The 20,944-nt window shown below is 39.9% G+C and overlaps 1 protein-coding gene across 2 annotated transcripts in view; it reads right to left on the bottom strand.

The window, feature by feature from the left end:
- The window catches only part of RCAN2 (regulator of calcineurin 2), a 265,907-nt gene that overhangs the window by 209,427 nt on the left and 35,536 nt on the right, over nt 1–20,944 (bottom strand). For both annotated transcript variants that reach the window (XM_033864129.2, XM_073810650.1), the window contains exon 2: nt 9,809–10,035. In XM_033864129.2, coding sequence (XP_033720020.1) covers nt 9,809–10,033 — 225 coding nt within the window. In that variant the 5' untranslated portion in view covers nt 10,034–10,035. The remainder of the gene's footprint in view (nt 1–9,808; nt 10,036–20,944) is intronic.

The raw sequence follows: 20,944 nt of genomic DNA, 5'->3' as shown, positions 1-20,944 counted from the left end.
AAGAAAACTTCACCCAAGCAAGTTACATATCTTACCACCTAACCACCTGGACCTCTGAAATGAAAACCAAGCATCATTTCTGATGTCTTATCTCTCAGATAATTCCAGGCTGCCGAAGGCATCTTCCCAAAGCCAAATACTTTAGACAATCCCCATGGCCAGCCTGGCCCACAGGCAGATACAAGTGCTGGAAAGCATTCTTGATTCTTTTCCCTCTACCTAAAAATATCTGCCACCAACTTTGCACAATGCCCCCAGTGGCCACCCTTTGGGAAAGATAAACATCATCAGAATTCCTGGCTCAGATTCATGAACTTTGAACACTGTGGGAAGGATATCCTGAGAGAATGACGTACAAGGCAAGTGAGCTTTATTAAGCTAGTGGAGGGGGGGAGAATGGAGGTAAACAGAGGAACAGAAAGGTCTGGAATATAAAGAGAAACGTGTGGCAGTAAAAATGGGAGGCATGAGCCTCCCCAAACATTTTTTTTCCTAGAGTCCCAGTGGTCGTGTCTCTATTATCAATTCATTTGGTATCTGATCATCTTGCTTTGTCCCCCTAAACCCTGTATATATAATGAAATCAAAACTGAATCAGATTATTTGATATCCCAGAGACCGTCCACAGAATGGGGGCTATAAAATCACACCAAGCAGGAAGACTTTCTGTCTAACTTAATAACTTCCATTAGGTAGGCAGGGGCTAGTTATAAAATTCACATCCTTGGCTATAAAGATGTAATCTAAATCCTTTGAAACTGGTTCCACTGAACTACATCGTATTGATTTCATCTCAATATTTTATCAAGGTCACTTTAAAGCCCAATACTATTTGTTAATCTGCGATTTACCAACTTCGTATACAAATTAAATGAGAATATTTGGTAATCCATTATTCAGTCACAGATCAGAATATCAAAATAGATGGGGACAGACTCCCGAGAACTCTCCCCAGGCCTCTGTCTTTCTACGTAACCAATTCTGGTTCAGCTGATAAACCATTCTTGAGCAGCCTTCCTGACTGAGATTAGCTCCTTCCTAAATCTCCTTGTTTCAATCTACTGAGAATGATTTAATCAGGAAAGAATCAAAACACCCATTAAACCTCTAAGGGGGAGACCTTCAAGATGGCGGAGGAGTAAGATACGGAGATCACCTTCCTCCCCACAAATACACCAGAAATACATCTACATGTGGAACAACTCCTACAGAACACCTACTGACTGCTGGCAGAAGACCTCAGACCTCCCAAAAGGCAAGAAACTCCCCACGTACCTGGGTAGGGCAAAAGAAAAAACAGAGACAAAAGAATAGGGATGGGACCTGCACCAGTGGGAGGGAGCTGTGAAGGAGGAAAGGTTTCCACGCACCAGAAGCTCCTTCGCGGGCGGAGACTGCAGGTGGTGGAGGGGGGGAGCTTCGGAGCCACAGAGGAGAGCGCAGCCACAGGGGTGCGGAGGGAAAAGCGGAGAGATTCCCACACAGAGGATCGGGGCCGACCAGCACTCACCAGCCCGAGAGGCTTGTCTGCTCATCCACCGGGGCGGGCAGGGCTGGGAGCTGAGGCTTGGGCTTCGGTCAGAGCGCAGGGAGAGGACAGGAGTTGGTGGCGTGAACACAGCCTGAAGGGGGCTAGTGCACCACAGCTAGCCGGGAGGGAGTCCAGGGAAAAGTCTGGAGCTGCCCAAGAGGCAAGAGACCATTGTTTTGGTGAGCACGAGGAGAGGGGATTCAGAGCGCCACCTACACGAGCTCCAGAGATGGGCGCGAGCCGCAGCTATCAGCGCGGACAGCAGGGACGGGCATGAGACGCTAAGGCTGCTGCTGCCGCCACCAAGAAGCCCGTGTGCGAGCACAGGTCACTATCCAAACCTCTCCTCCCGGGAGCCTGTGCAGCCCGCCACTGCCAGGGTCCCGTGATCCAGGGACAACTTCCCCAGGAGAACGCACGGCATGCCTCAGGCTGGTGCAACATCACGCTGGCCTCTGCCACTGCAGGCTCGCCCCGCATCCGTACCCCTCCCTCCCCCTGGCCTGAGTGAGCCAGAGCCCCCCAAATCAGCTGCTCCTTTAACCCCCTCCTGTCTGGGCAGGAACAGATGCCTGTGGCCAACCTACACCCAGAGGCAGGGCCAAATCCAAAGCTGAACCCCGGGAGCTGTGCAAACAAAGAAGAGAAAGGGAAATCCCTCCCAGCAACCTCAGGAACAGCGGATTAAATCTCCACAATCAACTTGATGTACCCTGCATCTGTGGAATACCTGAACAGACAATGAATCATCCCAAATTGAGGCGGTGGACTTTGGAGCAACTGTAGACTTGGGGTTTGCTTTCTGCATCTAATTTCTTTCTGGTTTTCTGTTTATCTTAGCTTAGTATTTAAAGTTTATTATCATTGGTAGATTTGTTCATTGATTTGGTTGTTCTCTTCCTTTTTTTATACATATATATAGATTTTCTTTTTCCTTTTTCTCTTTTTGACTGTGTATGTGTATGCTTCTTTGTGTGATTTTGTCTCTATAGCTTTGCTTTTACCATTTGTCCTAGAGTTCCGTCTGTCCGTTTTTGTTTTTTATTTTTTAGTATAGTTTTAGGACTTGCTAAAATTGGTGGATTTGTTTTTTGGTTTGGTTGCTCTCTTCTTTCTTTTTTTTATTACTTTTTAATTTTTTATTTTTAATAATATTTTTATTTTAATAACTTTTATTTTATTTTACTGTATTCTTTCTTCTTTCTTTTTTTCTCCCTTTTCTTCTGAGCCATATGGCTGAAAGGGTCTTGGTGATCTGGATGGCTGTCAGGCCTGTGCCTCTGAGGTGGGAGAGCCAAGTTCAGGACATTGGTCCACCAGAGACCTCCTGGCTCCACATAATATCAAATGGCAAAAGCCCTCCCAGAGATCACCATCTCAACACTAAGACCCAGCTCCACTCAATGACCAGCAAGCTACAATGCTGGACACCCTATGCCAAACAACTAGCAAGACAGAAACACAACCCCATGCATTAGCAGAGAGGCCGCCTAAAATCATAATAAGGTCACAGATACCCCATAACACACCACAGGATGCGGTCCTGCCCACCAGAAAGACAAGATCCAGCCTCACCCACCAGAACACAGGCACCAGTCCCCTCCACCAGGAAGCCTACACAACCCACTGAACCAACCTTAGCCACTGGGGGCAGACACCAAAAACAACGGGAACTATGAACATGCAGCCTGTGAAAAGGAGACCCCAAACACAGTAAGTTAAGCAATATGAGAAGACAGAGAAACACACAGCAGATGAAGGAGCAAGGTAAAAACCCACCAGACCAAACAAAACAAGAGGAAATAGGCACTCTACCTGAAAAAGAATTCAGAATAATGATAGTAAAGATGATCCAAAATCTTGGAAATAGAATGGAGAAAATACAAGAAATGTTTAATAAGGACCTAGAAGAACTAAAGAGCAAACAAACAATGATGAACAACACAATAAATGAAATTAAAAATTCTCTAGAAGGAATCAATAGCAGAATAACTGAGGCAGATGAACGGATAAGGGACCTGGAGGATAAAATAGTGGAAATAACTACCGCAGAGAAGAATAAAGAAAAAAGAATGAAAAGAATTGAGGACAGTCTCAGAGACCTCTGGGGCAACATTAAATGCACCAACATTCGAATTACAGGGGTCTCGAAGAAGAAGAGAAAAAGAAACAGATTGAGAAAATATTTGAAGACATTACAGTTGAAAACTTCCCTAATATGGGAAAGGAAATGGTCAGTCAAGTCCAGGAAGCACAGAGAGTCCCATACAGGATAAATCCAAGGTGAAACAAACCAAGACACATATTAATCAAACTATCAGATATTAACTACAAAGAAAAAATATTAAAAGCAGCAAGGAAAAAAACAACAAATAACATACAAGGGAATCCCCATAAGGTTAACAGCTGATCTTTCAGCAGAAACTCTGCAACCCAGAAGAGAGTGACAGGACATATTTAAAGTGATGAAAGGGAAGAACCTACAATCAAGATTACTCTACCCAGCAAGGATCTCATTCAGATTCATGGAGAAATTAAAACCTTTACAGACAAGCAAACGCTAAGAGAATTCAGCACTAGCAAACCAGCTTTACAACAAATGCTAAAGGAACTACTCTAGGCAGGACACAAGAGAAGGAAAAGACCTACAATAACAAACCCAAAACAATTAAGAAAATGGTAATGAGAACATATATTTCGATAATTACCTTACATGTAAATGGATTAAATGCTCCAACCAAGAGACATAGACTGGCTGAATGGAAACAAAACAAGATCTGTATATATGCTGTCTACAAGAGACCCACTTCAGACCTAGGGACACATACAGACTGAAAGTGAGGGGATGGAAAAAGATATTCCATGCAAATGGAAATCAAAAGAAACATGGATTAGCAATTCTCATATCAGACAAAATAAACTTTAAAATAAAGACTATTACAAGAGACAAAGAAGAACACTACATAATGATCAAGGGATCAATCCAAGAAGAAGATATAACAATGGTAAATGTTTATGCACCCAACATAGGAGCACCTCAATACATAAGGCAAATACTAACAGCCAAGAAAGGGGGAATTGACAGTAATTCAATCATAGTAGGGGACTTTAACACCCCACTTTCACCAATGGACACATCATCCAAAATGAAAATAAATAAGGAAACACAAGCTTTAAATGATACATTAAACAAGATGGACTTAATTGATATTTATAGGACATTCCATCCAAAAACAACAGAATACACTTTCTTCTCAAGTGCTCATGGAACATTCTCCAGGAGAGATCATATCTTGGGTCACATATCAAGCCTTGGTAAATTTAAGAAAATTGAAATTGTATCAAGTATCTTTTCTGACCACAACGCTATGAGACTAGATATCAATTACAGGAAAAAATCTGTAAAAAATAAAAACACATGGAGGCTAAACAATACACTACTTAATAACCAAGAGATCACTGAAGAAATCAAAGAGGATATCAGAAAATACCCAGAAACAAATGACAATGAAAGCACGACAACCCAAACCTATGGGATGCAGCAAAAGCAGTTCTAAGAGGGAAGTTTATAGCAATACAATCCTTCCTCAAGAAACAAGAAACATCTCAAATAAACAACCTAACCATACACCTAAAGCAATTAGAGAAGAACAATAAATCTGCAAAGTTGGCAGAAGGAAACAAATCATAAAGATCAGATCAGAAATAAATGAAAAAGAAATGAAGGAAACGACAGCAAAGATCACTAAAACTAAAACGTGGTTCTTTGAGAAGATAAACAAAATTGATAAACCATTAGCCAGACTCATCAAGAAAAAAAGGGAGAGACTCAAATCAACAGAATTAGAAATGAAAAAGGAGAAGTAACAACTGACACGGCAGAAATACGAAGGATCATGAGAGATTACTACAAGCAACTATATGCCAATAAAATGGACAACCTGGAAGAAATGGACAAATCCTTCGAAAAGCACAACCTTCCAAGATTGAACCAGGAAGAAGTAGAAAATGTGAACAGACCAATCACAAGCACTGAAATTAAAACTGTGATTAAAAATCTTCCAACAAACAGAAGCCCAGAATCAGATGGTTTCACAGGCGAATTCTATCAAACATTTAGAGAAGAGCTAACACCTATCCTTCTCAAACTCTTTCAGAATACAGCAGAGGGAGGAACACTCCCAAACTCATTCTACGAGGCCACCATCACCCTAGGTACCAAAACCAGACAAAGATGTCACAAGGAAAGAAAACCATAGGCCAACATCACTGATCAACATAGATGCAAAAATCCTCAACAAAAAACTGGCAAACAGAATCCAGCAGCACCTTAAAAGGATCATACACCATGATCAAGTGGGGTTTATCCCAGGAATGCAAGGATTTTTCAATATATGCAAGTCAATCAATGTGATACACCATATTAACAAATTGAAGGCGAAAAACCATAGGATCATCTCAATAGATGCAGAGAAAGCTTTCGACAAAATTCAACACCCATTTGTGATAGAAACCCTCCAGAAAAGTAGGCATAGAGGGAACCTACCTCAACATAATAAAGGCCATATATAACAAACCCACAGCCAACATCATTCTCAATGGTGAAAAACTGAAACCATTTCCTCTAAGATCAGGAAGAAGACAAGGTTCTCCACTCTCACCACTATTATTCAACATAGTTTTGGAAGTTTTAGCCACAGCAATCAGAGAAGAAAAAGAAATAAAAGGAATACAAATTGGAAAAGAAGAAGTAGAGCTGTCACTGTTTGCAGATGACATGCTACTATACATAGAGAATCATAAAGATGTTACCAGAAAACTACTAGAGCTAATCAATGAATTTGGTATAGTAGCAGGTACAAAATTAATGCACAGAAATCTCTTGCATTCCCATACACTAATGATGAAAAATCTGAAAAAGAAATTAAGGAAACACTCTCATTTACCATTGCAACAAAAAGAATAAAATACCTAGGAATAAGCCTACCTGAGGAGACAAAAGACCTGTATGCAGAAAACTATAAGACACTGATGAAAGAAATTAAAGATGATACAGACAGATGGAGAGATATACCATGTTCTTGGATTGGAAGAATCAATATTGTGAAAATGACTATACTACCCAAAGCAGTGTACAGATTCAATGCAATCCCTATCAAACTACCAATGGCATTTTTCACAGAACTAGAACGAAAAATTTCACAATTTGTATAGAAACACAAAAGACCCCAAATAGCCAAAGCAATCTTGAGAAGGAAACATGGAGCTGGAGGAATCAGGCTCCCTGACCTCAGACTATACTACAAAGCTACAGTAATCAAGACAGTATGGTACTGGCACAAAAACAGAAATATAGATCACTGGAACAGGATAGAAAGCCCAGAGATAAACCCATGCATGCACATATGGTCACCTTATTTTTGATAAAGGAGGCAAGGATATACAATGGAGAAAAGACAGCCTCTTCACTAAGTGATGCTGGGAAAACTGGACAGGTACATGTAAAAGAATGAAATTAGAACACTCCCTAACACCATACACAAAAATAAACTCAAAATGGATTAAAGACCTATATGTAAGGCCAGATACTATAAAACTCTTAGAGGAAAACATAGGCAGAACACTCTATGACATAAATCACAGCAAGATCCTTTTTGATCCACCTCCTAGAGAAATGGAAATAAAGACAAAAATAAACAAATGGGACCTAATGAAACTTAAAAGCTTTTGCACTGCAAAGGAAACCTTAAACAAGACCAAAAGACAACCCTCAGAATGGGAGAAAATATTTGCAAATGAAGCAACTGACAAAGGATTAATCTCCAAAATTTACAAGCAGCTCATGCAGCTCAGTATCAAAAAAACAAACAACCCAATCCAAAAATGGGCAGAAGACCTAAATAGACATTTCTCCAAAAAAGACTACAGATAGCTAACAAACACATGAAAGGATGCTCAACATCACAAATCATTGGAGAAATGCAAATCAAAACTACAATGAGATATCACCTCACACCAGTCACAATGGCCATCATCAAAAAATCTACGAACAATAAATGCTGGGTAGAGTGTGGAGAAAAGGGAACACTCCTGCACTGTTGGTGGTATGTAAATTGATACAGCCACTATGGAGAACAGTAGGGAGGTTCCTTAAAAAACTAAAAATAGAACTACCATATGACCCAACAATCCCACTTCAATATGCCAAGATCCCCAACAATCTCGGCATATACCCCGAGAAAACCATAATTCAAAAAGAGTCATGTACCACAATGTTCACTGCAGCTCTATTTACAATAGCCAGGACATGGAAGCAACCTAAGTGTCCATCAACAGATGAATGGATAAAGAAGATGTAGCACATATATACAATAGAATGTTACTCAGCCATAAAAAGAAACGAAATTGAGTTATTTGTAGTGAGGTGGATGGACCTAGAGTCTGTCATACAGAGTGAAGTAAGTCAGAAAGAGAAAAACAAATACTGTATGCTAACACATAGATATGGAATCTAAAAAAAAAAAAAAATTGTACTGAAGAACCTAGGTGCAGGACAGGAATAAAGACACAGACATAGAGAATGGACTTGAGGACATGGCGGGGGCAAGGGTAAGTTGGGACAAAGTGAGAGAGTGGCATGGACTTTTATATACTACCTAATGTAAAATAGATAGCTAGTGGGAATCCGCGGCATAGCACAGGGAGATCAGTTTGGTGCTTTGTGACCCCCTAGAGGGGTGGGATAGGGAGGGTGGGAGGGAGATGCAAGAGGGAGGAGATATGGGGATATATGTATACGTATAGCAGATTCACTTTGTTATAAAGCAGAATCTAACATACCACTGTAAAACAATTATACTCCAATAAAGATGTTAAAGTAAAAAAAACTCTAAGGAAAATCCTTCTAATTGTTGATATTTAAATAGATGAGAGAACAAGAAAACACGGAACTTTGTTTCATAGTTAACATCAGGTAGATTTCAGGGGAAATGACGTGCTCTGAATAAATATAATCTGTGTTAAAACTTGGTTATAATCCAAGAGCAAAATTCCCAGTTTCTTTCCAAAAGGCTATGTGTCATTTTCTTACTTCAAATAGTCTGCTGATGATAGCTCTGGAGGTTCTAATCACATATAATTCCTTGGACTTCAAATTATTTTTAGCCCATCATTTCAACTGTTCAACTCCAAAATAATATTATTATAAAACTACCTTTATATGGCTTGAAATAATTCCTAATCCTCTGGGCTATCAAGATTGCTTACAAAACCAATAAAATTCAGAACAAAGACTTCCAGTAATTGTGTTCAGGCAACAGAGTTTGGACTTCAGCAGTTGGCAAAAACAGTCCAAGTTTGTGAAACAGCGATCATAAATCCTACTCTTAATGTCACACAGAGCCATACTTTAATGTAGAAAAAAAAAGGCTCTTTCCCCCAAAAACTGTTGGCTATGTTTTACAACGTAGCCTAGTAATAGATTTTACAATTAGAAATCCACATCCACAAGGGAAGGTTTGATCCATTTAGACTCTGTTGTTAAAACGTCAGAGAAATCCGAAGTAAACTTTCGCAAGACCTCCAAAAGGAATATTTACTCTGATGGCCAAGAATGCTTCCACTAAATCAAGCTGACTCTTAAAATGGAAGCTTCATATTCTGGAAAATGCTTGTACATAGACAACCTCATTCCCTAATTATTTCAAATCAAGGAGTTAAGCATTTTCACGCAAATTCTTACAACACACCCAAAACAATTCTACCCGCTTGAGCAAAGCAAGTCTCATATGGCCAACCAATTTACCTTTCTAATAAGTGCTGCAGGACTTGGGGCCCAATTTAAGAAACTATTGTTAGAACAGTCATCAAACTGCAGGAAGAGTAAGGGGGAAAGAGAGCTTGTGCTGCGTAGGGAAAGGTAAATTAAGCTTTGGGCAGAATAGGGGAAAATAAAACTTTTTTTTTTTTAACAACATCTGCTTCCTAGCCCAAGGAGTATCCCCTGCAATCACTATTCCCAACACCATTGTTAGACAGACCTCTGAGCGGCAGACATCGAGATCTGATTCAACACAGTCTCCCATACAATCTTGTTGTGTGTACCTCCAATGTCAACTGATAATAGAACAGGCTTTTCTGCTCTTGCTATGCATGCCAAGAAAAGTGCCAAGTAAACATTTTCAAAAACTTCCAAACATTAACCACAAAGAAGCAATGGAAATATTGGGGGGATAATGCCACATCTCCCCCTGTTTCAGGAGCAGAAAGGCTTCTTACCTTGCTCTCATCCCCTTCAAACACCGACTGGTGGACGTTGCATGCAAACAGTGAGTTTGGGAGGTCCGTGAAGTCCGTAATTGCTTGAAAGGCCTCCTCCGTGAAACACTGAGTCACAGCCCAGTCTCTGTCTATGCAGCAGAGCAGGAAGAGTCCTCCATCTTCCGGGATGTGCCCCTGCTGCCCCAGGCTCCTCGTCCCAATGAAATAAGAGTCTCCCCTCATTCCTGAGGATACAGAGACGGATGCATGTTAGAGTAGGATTCGATTCCTTAAAGCTTGGTTTGAAGGTCGCAGTTCTGGAGTGTCAGGGGCAGAGAGGCGAGTGTGATTAGGAAGAGAAGCAGGGGCTGTTAGAAGGGGGAAGACCCAGCAAGTTCACATTTTCCCCTTGATCTCTGAGTTACAACTTCCCACACAGCTCTGCTCTGGGCAAGAATCCAGTCCCAGCTATGGGCAAAAAAAAAACCCACTTGGGCAGGACTGGAGTTGGAGGCCAGGGGCTCCAGCCTAGCTATTCAGTGTTTACTAGACTGGGAACCTTGGAAAGTTATGTAAGTTCTCTGAGCCTTGCTTCCTTAAGAGAATCAAATGGATTCAGACAAAAATGCACATAGGAAAGTGCTTTGATAAGTTACATGATGAATGATATAATACCACGACCATTACTGCTAATGCTTATCACTTCTTGAGTTCCAGGAATGATTCTAAATGATTTGCGTGCCTTAACTGACCTATGAAATCTCCATCTATGTGGTTGGTACCAATATTATCCCCATTTTACGGAGGGGAAAAGCTAAGGAACAAAGCAATTAAGTAACTTTGACAGGGTCCATGACAAAATGGCAGGACTAGGATTCAAACTCAGGGAGTTTGGCACGAAAGTCTGCTCTCCTATACCACGGAAATGAAGCAGATCAAAATTACTGCAAGTCTGTATTTAAGGAAGTACAACCTATTTCATCACCACCTGAATCCTGATTAGGGTAACTCTAATAGTTAATCATCTATCCTAATGAGGACACACACACACACACACCCTCTTCTGCCTGGGGTCATTACTCTAATTTGTGAACTCTGGATCTTAAAAAATCACTACTATCTTGGCTGATCCAAGGTATACAGATTCCCCACCCTCAGAGTCCCCAGTGTGAAGCTTTCCAGTATTAATCTCATCTACCTGTGTTCCATGACTCTATTCTTTCATTACCCCTTACATTCAAAATTCTACCCAACTGCAGCCAGTTGGAGACTTTTTCCAATTTTTGATACTGGTACATAATTCAATAGATTTCATCAGCTTTCCTGCATACTTCAACAACAGTCAATGTCTATATTTTTCCTTTGTATCTATTTTCATGTCTATCATACTATTCTGTTCAAAGATCAGTGATTAAAGTCCCAGAAGGTGAAATAACTTGCCCATGGGTACCCAGATAAGACTGCCTGGCAATTACCACGTGGCTGCTGGATCATCCTCTGTTTCCCCCAATCCCAGCAATGCAGAACCTCAGGGTAAAAGACAGAAAGGCAGTACCGCAAAGTGTCACTCTGCCCTCGCCAAGTTTAGGTAAGACGTAAATTCTAGATTCCCACACAAGTATGGGTTTCTACTTATATCCCTCTCGAACTCTGAATGCAGTATTGTGATGAGGTTGTTTTTTCATTTTTCCTAGAAACAAAGCCTAAATGGCATCCTGATAAACAGTATTTGATGGCAATATAAATGATGCATTACATAGAAAATCTTAGGCCTGGTTGGATACAGGAGCCAAAAATGAAAGAATCTGAAATAATAACTAAAAAATTAGATCACTACAATTGTGGAAAATAAAAATGTCATTCTATATAAAATATAATAGAACCATTCCTGTATTCTAAAGTTCTCAAAACTCCAATTAATGCAACATTTTCTGTATTTAAATCAATAAAATATGTATTTTAAATAAAAATATGGTACATGGTTTAAGCTTTATTTTTTTCCATAATGAATTCAAAATATATGAACATTTTTATTTAAAAAAAATTTTTTTATTATTATTTTTTGCCCACACTGCACAGCTTGTGAGATCTTAGTTTCCTGACCAGGGACTGAACCCAGGCCCTTGGCAGTGAAAGTGCAGAGTCCTAACCACTGGAGGAATTCCCTATGAATATTTTTAATTAGAAGAAAAAACTTCAATGAAATACTTAAAAGTATTTATTTCCCTTCATATTCATTTACACTGTTGCTTCAGATATTTTAGCATAATATGCATAATGACTATCACATTATTATTAGAGTACTAATTATTTTAATAGTAAAAATAATTACTAAGAACATTAAGACACTTTTACAGGTGACCCTTGAACAACGTGGGGGTCAGGGGCACCAAGAGACCACGCGGTTGAAAATTCAAGTATAACTTTAGAGTCGGCCCTCCTTATATAGGGTTCCACATCTGCGGATTCAACCAACCTCAGATCCTGTAGAACGTACTCCGTGAAAAAATTCTGTGTATAAGTGGACCTGCACAGTTCAAACCCATCTTGTTCAAGGGTCCGGTGTATTTTCATCAATGGATTATAGGAAAACCTTCTGATAATAAAGTTACAATCATCCAGTATCATGAAATATAGATATTGTCAATTTTGGTTTCATTTTTAATCCTGTCCTTCTTAGATAACATTTTAAAAATTAATCAGAATGGATCCCATAATGTTCTTAAACGGGTCTGACACTGTTTCAATTATTCTTTTTTTCAAAGAGAATTAAAATCCATTGCTGAACAAATTAATTAAATAGACCAAATATTAAGCCTCACTCAGGACTCATTTTAATCTACCCAAATAGCCTTAACTTCTGTTCTAAGCTGTAACAATACGATTACCTCTGTAAGACTTTATTTTAAGCTCATTACTTTCAGTCAAGATTTAAAAGGTGAATGCATTTTTGGCAAACAACTTATTCTACTTACATGGAGAAATACTTTAGAAGTCAGAGCGTTGAACAAAGAAACCCTGGTTTCTCTTCCCAGTTCCACTGCTGACTCACCTCATAATTTGGAGAAATCTATTGATCATTCTGTGACTCCGTTTATGTTTGTAAAACAGGAACAAAAAACCCTATCTGCCTCCCTCGGCTAAGTAGGAAGAGGCAGAGGAATGAAATAGGGATGAAAAAGTGATCAAAATCAGTGTTAATCACTCGTAAAAGGATATGTACTCGGAAGCACTATAAAAGCACATCATTAGGATCATCTCAGAGCAAGACTATTATGCTTTGGTATAACCACTAACCTTCAGTAAACCCACATAAACAGACAGAAAGGGAAATGCTCAAGATGAAAGGAATTCCAGCAACAACTGACTACATAGCTTAAGAAGATTTACTTATGTTGTCATTATTTCTAAATCTGAGGTTGGTCATCCAAAAGAGAACAGCTGCTTTCAGCTCAAAAGGCAACTCTTCCAGGAGGGTTCTCCGACCTCCCCCAGGACCCATGAATTTAGCATCCTTTCTTTGCAGTCCCTGAGTACCAGCCTAGCCTAGCCCTCGCACAGTTCATTCTGCACTGCGACTACTGTATCTCCAACCAGAATGGTATTTCTTGAGAGCAGAGACTGAGCTGCCTTCGTCCAAGGTATCTTCAGCCTGGTACATCTAGAAAGCCCTCAAAATATTTGACTGAGTTAATGAATAATGTAAAAAGGGGTCACTGTCAGGAAAAAACAGACCAGCAAGTGAGTTACAATGATCGACTTAAAATATATACTCTAAAAATGTTATTTATTTCAAATGTACACACTAATAATAAAAATTAACCCACTCATTTCAGATTTAATTTTAAAAATGAAAGATAACAAGAACCACTCAAAGGATTCCTTTAGCTAAAAGTAAAAATTTGTGGAGTATAACTAAGATAACATGTATGTTTTTTTGATTATATGAGTTTACTGAAGAAAAAACTGGCAAAATCAGAAAGGTATGAAAAAAGAAAAGAAAACCATAATCCTGCTATCCAGAAAACTCCGTTAATATTTTGGCATATTTAGTTCCAGCGTTGTTTTTTCATGCGTAATTCTGAAACAAAATTGAGAGCTTGCTGTTTAGTATCCCACACTGATACAGCCAAGAGCAGTTCCCTGTATCATTACATATTCTTTGAAACATTAATTTTAATTGCCACATAGAATCCCAGTGTATAGATCTGTCATAATTTATTTAACTATTCTTCTGTTGTTTGACATTTAGAAAGTATATATTTCCATCATTACATTTATCTGGAAAAGAAAAACCACCATCTACTTTTAAAATATAAAGTCTCCCCAGGGAGAACCTCAAAATTTCTTGAGATGCAGAGAAGAGACATTTATATGAAATATTGGAAAGAGCCCCAGGGGCCTACTTGGGTTCTGGTTCTTCTGTAAGTTGCATGTTTTCTGAGCTGTGGTTTCCATGTTAGCAAAATGGAGAAAGACTGCGGTCTTGTCTACTGTGAATATCAAGCGAAAGGAAGCAAGTGAATGTCTTCTGAAGGCTCCAAAATAATATGTGAATTAAAGCCACTTATTACTATGTACAAGCTTGTCAAGATCAGAGGAACCTGGCACTACAGAGGTGGTTGCCATCCACCACTAATAAGGCTGTAAACAAGTTTCAGACTTCAGTGAACGTCCATGATGTGAGCCCATGTCACTAAAATGAGACACAAGCAGGGATGCCCGTGAATATTTGCTATGGGTCTGGTTGGAGAGCCAATAGAAAGGAAAGTTATTTATAGGGCAAAAAAGAGTCATTAAAAATAAAAAAACAAAAAACACTGCCCCTCCCCCAACACCACCAAGAGCAAAAATAACTGTTTATTTAAATATTACAAAGTAGGTGGCAATGAGAATATAAATGATTGAATTGGACTCCTTTTAAAGGAAGAGGAAGCCTGGAGAGTGGAAGCTTCTCAACTGTTTCATTACTTTGCTACAATGTGAAAATGTTTTCATCCAAGATCCTCAGAAGACCCGACAGAACTTATTAAATAAACAATAAAAGACCTAAAATGAAGACAGTATGGTTCCTACCACGAAGACTAGCCACTTGACACTTAAAGATGCCTGATCAGCATCAAAGAAGTAGCAACTGAATAAATATTTCCGGCGTAAGTGAATATATTCTCTCCCCCTCAATAAAATTAGATGATCTAGATGATCTAGATGATCTAGATTTAGATCATCTAGAATTAGATGATCTAGACATTACTGGGTTTCTACACAAGGAATTAATCTTTCCAAAACTCCCACTTTTCACTCCTAACAACATTTGATATGGTACAAATCCAGGGAAAGAGAACTCAAAGAGACATCTGATTCTGTCGGATACCATTATTGTCACAGGGTTAACTATATGCATGAGATTTAGATTTCTGAATTGCAGAATCCTAAAAAATACGACCTTCCTAGGAATGGGGTGTAGCTCGTGAGAATGGGGAGCCATGCATTTTGCCCATGGGAGTTCTGATCTAGACAATCTTAAACTAGATATAGAAGGAGAGGGAAATCACAAATAAGCCCATGAGAACAGCAGAGAGCCATGGCAGGAAAAATAAAATTGTAAGTATCCATGGAGATGTTCATACTAGCTTCACTGTCAAGTAAAATCACCCCATTAATAGTGTGATGTGTGATCTATGAAAAAGGCAAATGGCACCTTGGGAGGGGTGGTGTGATGATAATCTTGAGTGCCCTGAACATGCAGAAACTAACATGGCTGATTCTGAGTACCCCCTAGAACAGAAAAACTGGAATTTTTTCCTAAGGAAACTATCCCATCTTATTGAGGGGTCAAAAGTCATGTCATCTAAGAAACAGGGGCATTGGGTAGACATAGCATAGGGAAGCACAGGCAAGAATTCTTGAGTGAAATCACAGTTGCCTTCAAACTCTGAAAGAGGAAATATTTTTCATGTGTGGCACTAAGAAAGCAGAAGTCAACCAGGGAAAAATAATTTAGTTTAATAAAAGGAGCCATGGATCTTTTAACAATTCGGGTTAAAACAGAAATGTCTTGCCTCGTGTCTCAGTGAGCAACTTGTCCCAGTGACAGCCAATGAATAAGCTCCACAGAGCAGGTGATATCGATCTTGTGGGATTGTCACCTAGGGAAGCCAAGGACCAGGGAGATGGCTGGCTGACATTTATTTTTAAGGTCCCTTCTCACCTTGATATTTTTATCTTTCCATGACTGGAAGAAAATACACAAGAAAAGAGACATCTGTTTATCTCTGGGCTTAAAGGTGCTCAGGAAAGGGGAACTTATATATAACCTGTAACAAAAGCATTCTCCAGGGTTGAAACTTTTATCTGATGCTCATAACAAACCTGCCTATATTTTTTGTCTTCTAGGTTATTCAAACTAGAAAGCAGGAGGCGGCCGAAGCCGCGACAGTCGTGCGGACGTCTGGCCAGATACACCAGAAATACATCTACACGTGGAACAACTCCTACAGAACACCTACTGAACGCTGGCAGGAGACCTCAGACCTCCCAAAAGGCCAGAAACTCCCCACGTACCTGGAGGGGATTAAAAGCGCTGCTTAAAGGAGCTCCAGAGACGGGCGCGAGCCATGGCTAAAAGCGGGACCCCAGAGACGGGCATGAGACGCTAAGGCTGCTGCTGCCGCCACCAAGAAGCCTGTGTGCGAGCACAGGTCACTATCCACACCTCCTCTCCCGGAAGCCTATGCAGCCCGCCACTGCCAGGGTCCCGGGATCCAGGGACAGCTTCCCCGAGAGAACGCACGGCGCGCCTCAGGCTCGTGCAACGTCACGCCGGCCTCTGCCGCGCAGGCCCGCCCCGCACTCCGTGCCCCTCCCTCCCCCGCGGCCTGAGAAAGCCAGAGCTCCCGAATCAGCGGCTCCTTTAACCCCTTCGGGTCTGAGCGAAGAACAGACGCCCTCCGGTGACCTACACGCAGAGGCGGGGCCAAACCCAAAAATGAGCCCCTGGAGCTGTGAGAAGAAAGAAGAGAAAGGGAAATCTCTCCCAGCAGCCTCAGGAGCAGCGGATTAAAGCTCCACAATCAACTTGATGTATCCTGCATCTGTGGAATACCTGAATAGACAACGAATCAACCCAAATTGAGGAGGTGGACTTTGAGAGCAAGATTTATGATTTTTTCCCCTTTTCCTCTTTTTGTGAGTTGTGTATGTGTATGTTTCTGTGTGAGATTTTGTCTGTATAGCTTTGCTTCCACCATTTGTCCTAGGGTTCTATCCTTCCGTTTTTTTTTTTAATATTTTTTCTTAATAATTATTTTTTATTTTAACAACTTTATTATATTTTATCTTACTTTATTGTACTTTATCTTCTTTCTTTCTTTCCTTCCTTCTCTCCTTCCTTCCTTCCCTCCCTCCCTCCCTTCTTTCTTTCTTTCCTTCTTTCTTTCTTTCTACTTCTACTAATTCTTTCTTTCTACTTTTTCTCCCTTTTATTCTGAGCCGTGTGGATGAAAGGCTCTTGGTGCTGCAGCCAGGAGTCAGTGCTGTGCCTCTGAGGTGGGAGAGCCAACTTCAGGACACTGGTCCACAAGAGACCTCCCAGTTCCACATAATAACAAATGGCGAAAATCTCCCAGAGATCTCCATCTCAACACCAGCAGCCAGCTTCACTCAACGACCAGCAAGCTCCAGTGCTGGACACCCTATGCCAGACAACTAGCAAGACACGAACACAACCCCACCCATTAGCAGAGAGGCTGCCTAAAATCATAATAAGGCCACAGACACCCCAAAACACACCACCAGACGTGCACCTGCCCATCAGAAAGACAAGACCCAGCCTCATCCACCAGGACACAGGCACTAGTCTCCTCCACCAGGAAGCCTACACAACCCACTGAACCAACCTTAGCCACTGGGGACAGACACAAAAAACAACAGGAACTACGAACCTGAAGCCTGCAAAAAGGAGGCCCCAAACACAGTAAGATAAGCAAAATGAGAAAACAGAAAAACACACAGCAGATGAAGGAGCAAGATGAAAGCCCACCAGACCTAACAAATGAAGAGGAAATAGGCAGTCTACCTGAAAAAGAATTCAGAATAATGATAGTAAAGATGATCCAAAATTGTGGAAATAGAATAGACAAAATGCAAGAGGGCTTCCCTGGTGGCACAGTGGTTGAGAGTCCGCCTGCAGATGCAGGGGACACGGGTTTGTGCCCCAGTCCGGGAAGATCCCCCATGCCGTGGAGCGGCTGGGCCCATGGGCCATGGCTGCTGAACCTGCGTGTCCAGAGCCTGTGCTCCACAACAGGAAAGGCCACAACAGTGAGAGGCCCATGTACCACAAAACAAAAACAAAAACAAAATGCAAGAAACATTTAACAAGGACATAGAAGAACTAAAGATGAAACAAGCAACGATGAACAACACAATAAATGAAATTAAAAATACTCTAGATGGGATCAAGAGCAGAATAAATGAGATAGAAGAACAGATAAGTGACCTGGAAGATAAAATGGTGGAAATAACTACTGCAGAGCAGAATAAAGAAAAAAGAATGAAAAGAAATGAGGACAACCTCAGAGACCTCTGGGACAACATTAAATGCACCAACATTCAAATTATAGGGGTTCCAGAGAAAGAAGAGAAAAAGAAGGGGACTGAGAAAATATTTGAAGAGATTATAGTTGAAAATTTCCCTAATATGGGCAAGGAAATAGTTAATCAAGTCCAGGAAGCACAGAGAGTCCCATACAGGATAAATCCAAGGAGAAATATGCCAAGACACATATTAATCAAACTGTCAAATTAAATACAAAGAAAACATATTAAAAGCAGCAAGGGAAAAACAACAAATAACACAGAAGGGAATCCCCATAAGGTTAACAGCTGATCTTTCAACAGAAACTCTGCAAGCCAGAAGAGAGTGGCAGGACATATTTAAAGTGATGAAGAAGAAAAACCTGCAACCAAGATTACTCTACCCAGCAAGGATCTCATTCAGATTTGACGGAGAAACTAAAACCTTTACAGACAAGCAAAAGCTGAGAGAGTTCAGCACCACCAAACCAGCTTTACAACAACTGCTAAAGGAACTTCTCTAGGCAAGAAACACAAGAGAAGGAAAAGACCTACAATAATGAACCCAAAACAATTAAGAAAATGGGAATAGGAACATACATATCGATAATTACCTTAAATGTAAATGGACTAAATGCTCCCACCAAAAGACACAGATTGGCTGAATAGATACAAAAACAAGACCCATATATATGCTGTCTACAAGAGACCCACACAGACTGAAAGTAAGGGGATGGAAAAAAGATATTCCATACAAATGGAATCCAAAAGAAAGCTGGAGTAGCAATTCTCATATCAGACAAAATAGACTTTAAAATAAAGACTATTAGAAGAGACAAAGAAGAACACTACATAATGATCAAGGGATCAATCCAAGAAGAAGATATAACAATTGTAAATATTTACACACCCAACATAGGAGCACCTCAATACATAAGGCAAATATGATAGCCATAAAAGGGGAAATTGACAGTAACACAATCATAGTAGGGGACTTTAACACCCCACTTTCACCAATGGACAGATCATCCAAAATGAAAATAAATAAGGAAACACAAGCTTTAAATGATACATTAAACAAGATGGACTTAATTGATATTTATAGGACATTCCATCCAAAATGGAATTTTTCTCAAGTGCTCATGGAACATTCTCCAGGATAGATCATACCTTGGGTCACAAATCAAGCCTTGGTAAATTTAAGAAAATTGATATCGTATCAAGTATCTTTTGCAACCACAATGCTATGAGACTAGATATCAATTACAGGAAAAGATCTGTAAAAAGTACAAACACATGGAAGCTAAACAATACACTACTTAATAACGAAGTGATCACTGAAGAAATCAAAGAGGAAATAAAAACATACCTAGAAACAAATAACAATGGAGACACGATGACCCAAAACCTATGGGATGCAGCAAAAGCAGTTCTAAGAGGGAAGTTTATAGCAATACAATCCTACCTTAAGAAACAGGAAACATCTGGAATAAACAACCTAACCTTGCACCTAAAGCAATTAGAGAAAGAAGTACAAAAAACCTCAAAGTTAGCAGAAGGAAAGAAATCATAAATATCAGATCAGAAATAAATGAAAAAGAAATGAAGAAACGATAGCAAAGATCAATAAAACTAAAAGCTAGTTCTTTGAGAAGATAAACAAAATTGATAAACCATTAGCCAGATTCATCAAGAAAAAAAGGGAGAAGACTCAAATCAATAGAATTAGAAATGAAAAAGGAGAAGTAACAACTGACACTGCAGAAATACAAAAGATCATGAGAGATTAGTACAAGCAACTCTGTGCTAATAAAATGGACAACCTGGAAGAAATGGACAAATTCTTAGAAATGCACAACATTCCAAGACTGAACCAGGAAGAATTAGAAAGTATGAAAAGACCAATCACAAGCACTGAAATTGAAACTGTGATTAAAAATCTTCCAACAAACAAAAGTCCAGGACCAGATGGCTTCACAGGCAAATTCTATCAAACATTTAGAGAAGAGCTAACACCTCTCCTTCTCAAACTCTTCCAATATATAGCAGAGGAAGGAACACTCCCAAACTCATTCTACGAGGCCACCATCACCCTGATAACAAAACCAGACAAGGATGTCACAAAGAAAGAAAACTACAGGCCAATATCACTGATGAACATAGATGCAAAAATCCTCAACAAAATACTAGCAAACAGAATCCAACAGCACATTAAAAGGATCATACACCATGATCAAGGGGGTTTATTCCAGGAATGGAAGGATTCTTCAATATCCACAAATCAATTTGATACATCATATTAACAAACTGAAGGAGAAGAACCATATGATCATCTCAATAGATGCAGAGAAAGCTTTCGATAAAATTCAACACCCATTTATGATAAAAACCCTGCAGAAAGTAGGTATAGAGGGAACTTTCCTCAACATAATGCAGGCCATATAGGACAAACCCACAGCCAACATCATCCTCAATGGTGAAAAACTGAAAGCATTTCCACTAAGATCAGGAACAAGACAAGGTCGCCCACTCTCACCACTCTTATTCAACATACTTCTGGAAGTTTTAGCCACAGCA

The sequence above is a fragment of the Tursiops truncatus genome, chromosome 10 (genome assembly GCF_011762595.2).
Source record: "Tursiops truncatus isolate mTurTru1 chromosome 10, mTurTru1.mat.Y, whole genome shotgun sequence".
Lineage (NCBI taxonomy): Eukaryota > Metazoa > Chordata > Mammalia > Artiodactyla > Delphinidae > Tursiops > Tursiops truncatus.
The sequence above is the reverse complement of the archived record's forward strand: the minus strand, read 5'-3'. Positions and strand labels throughout refer to the sequence as shown.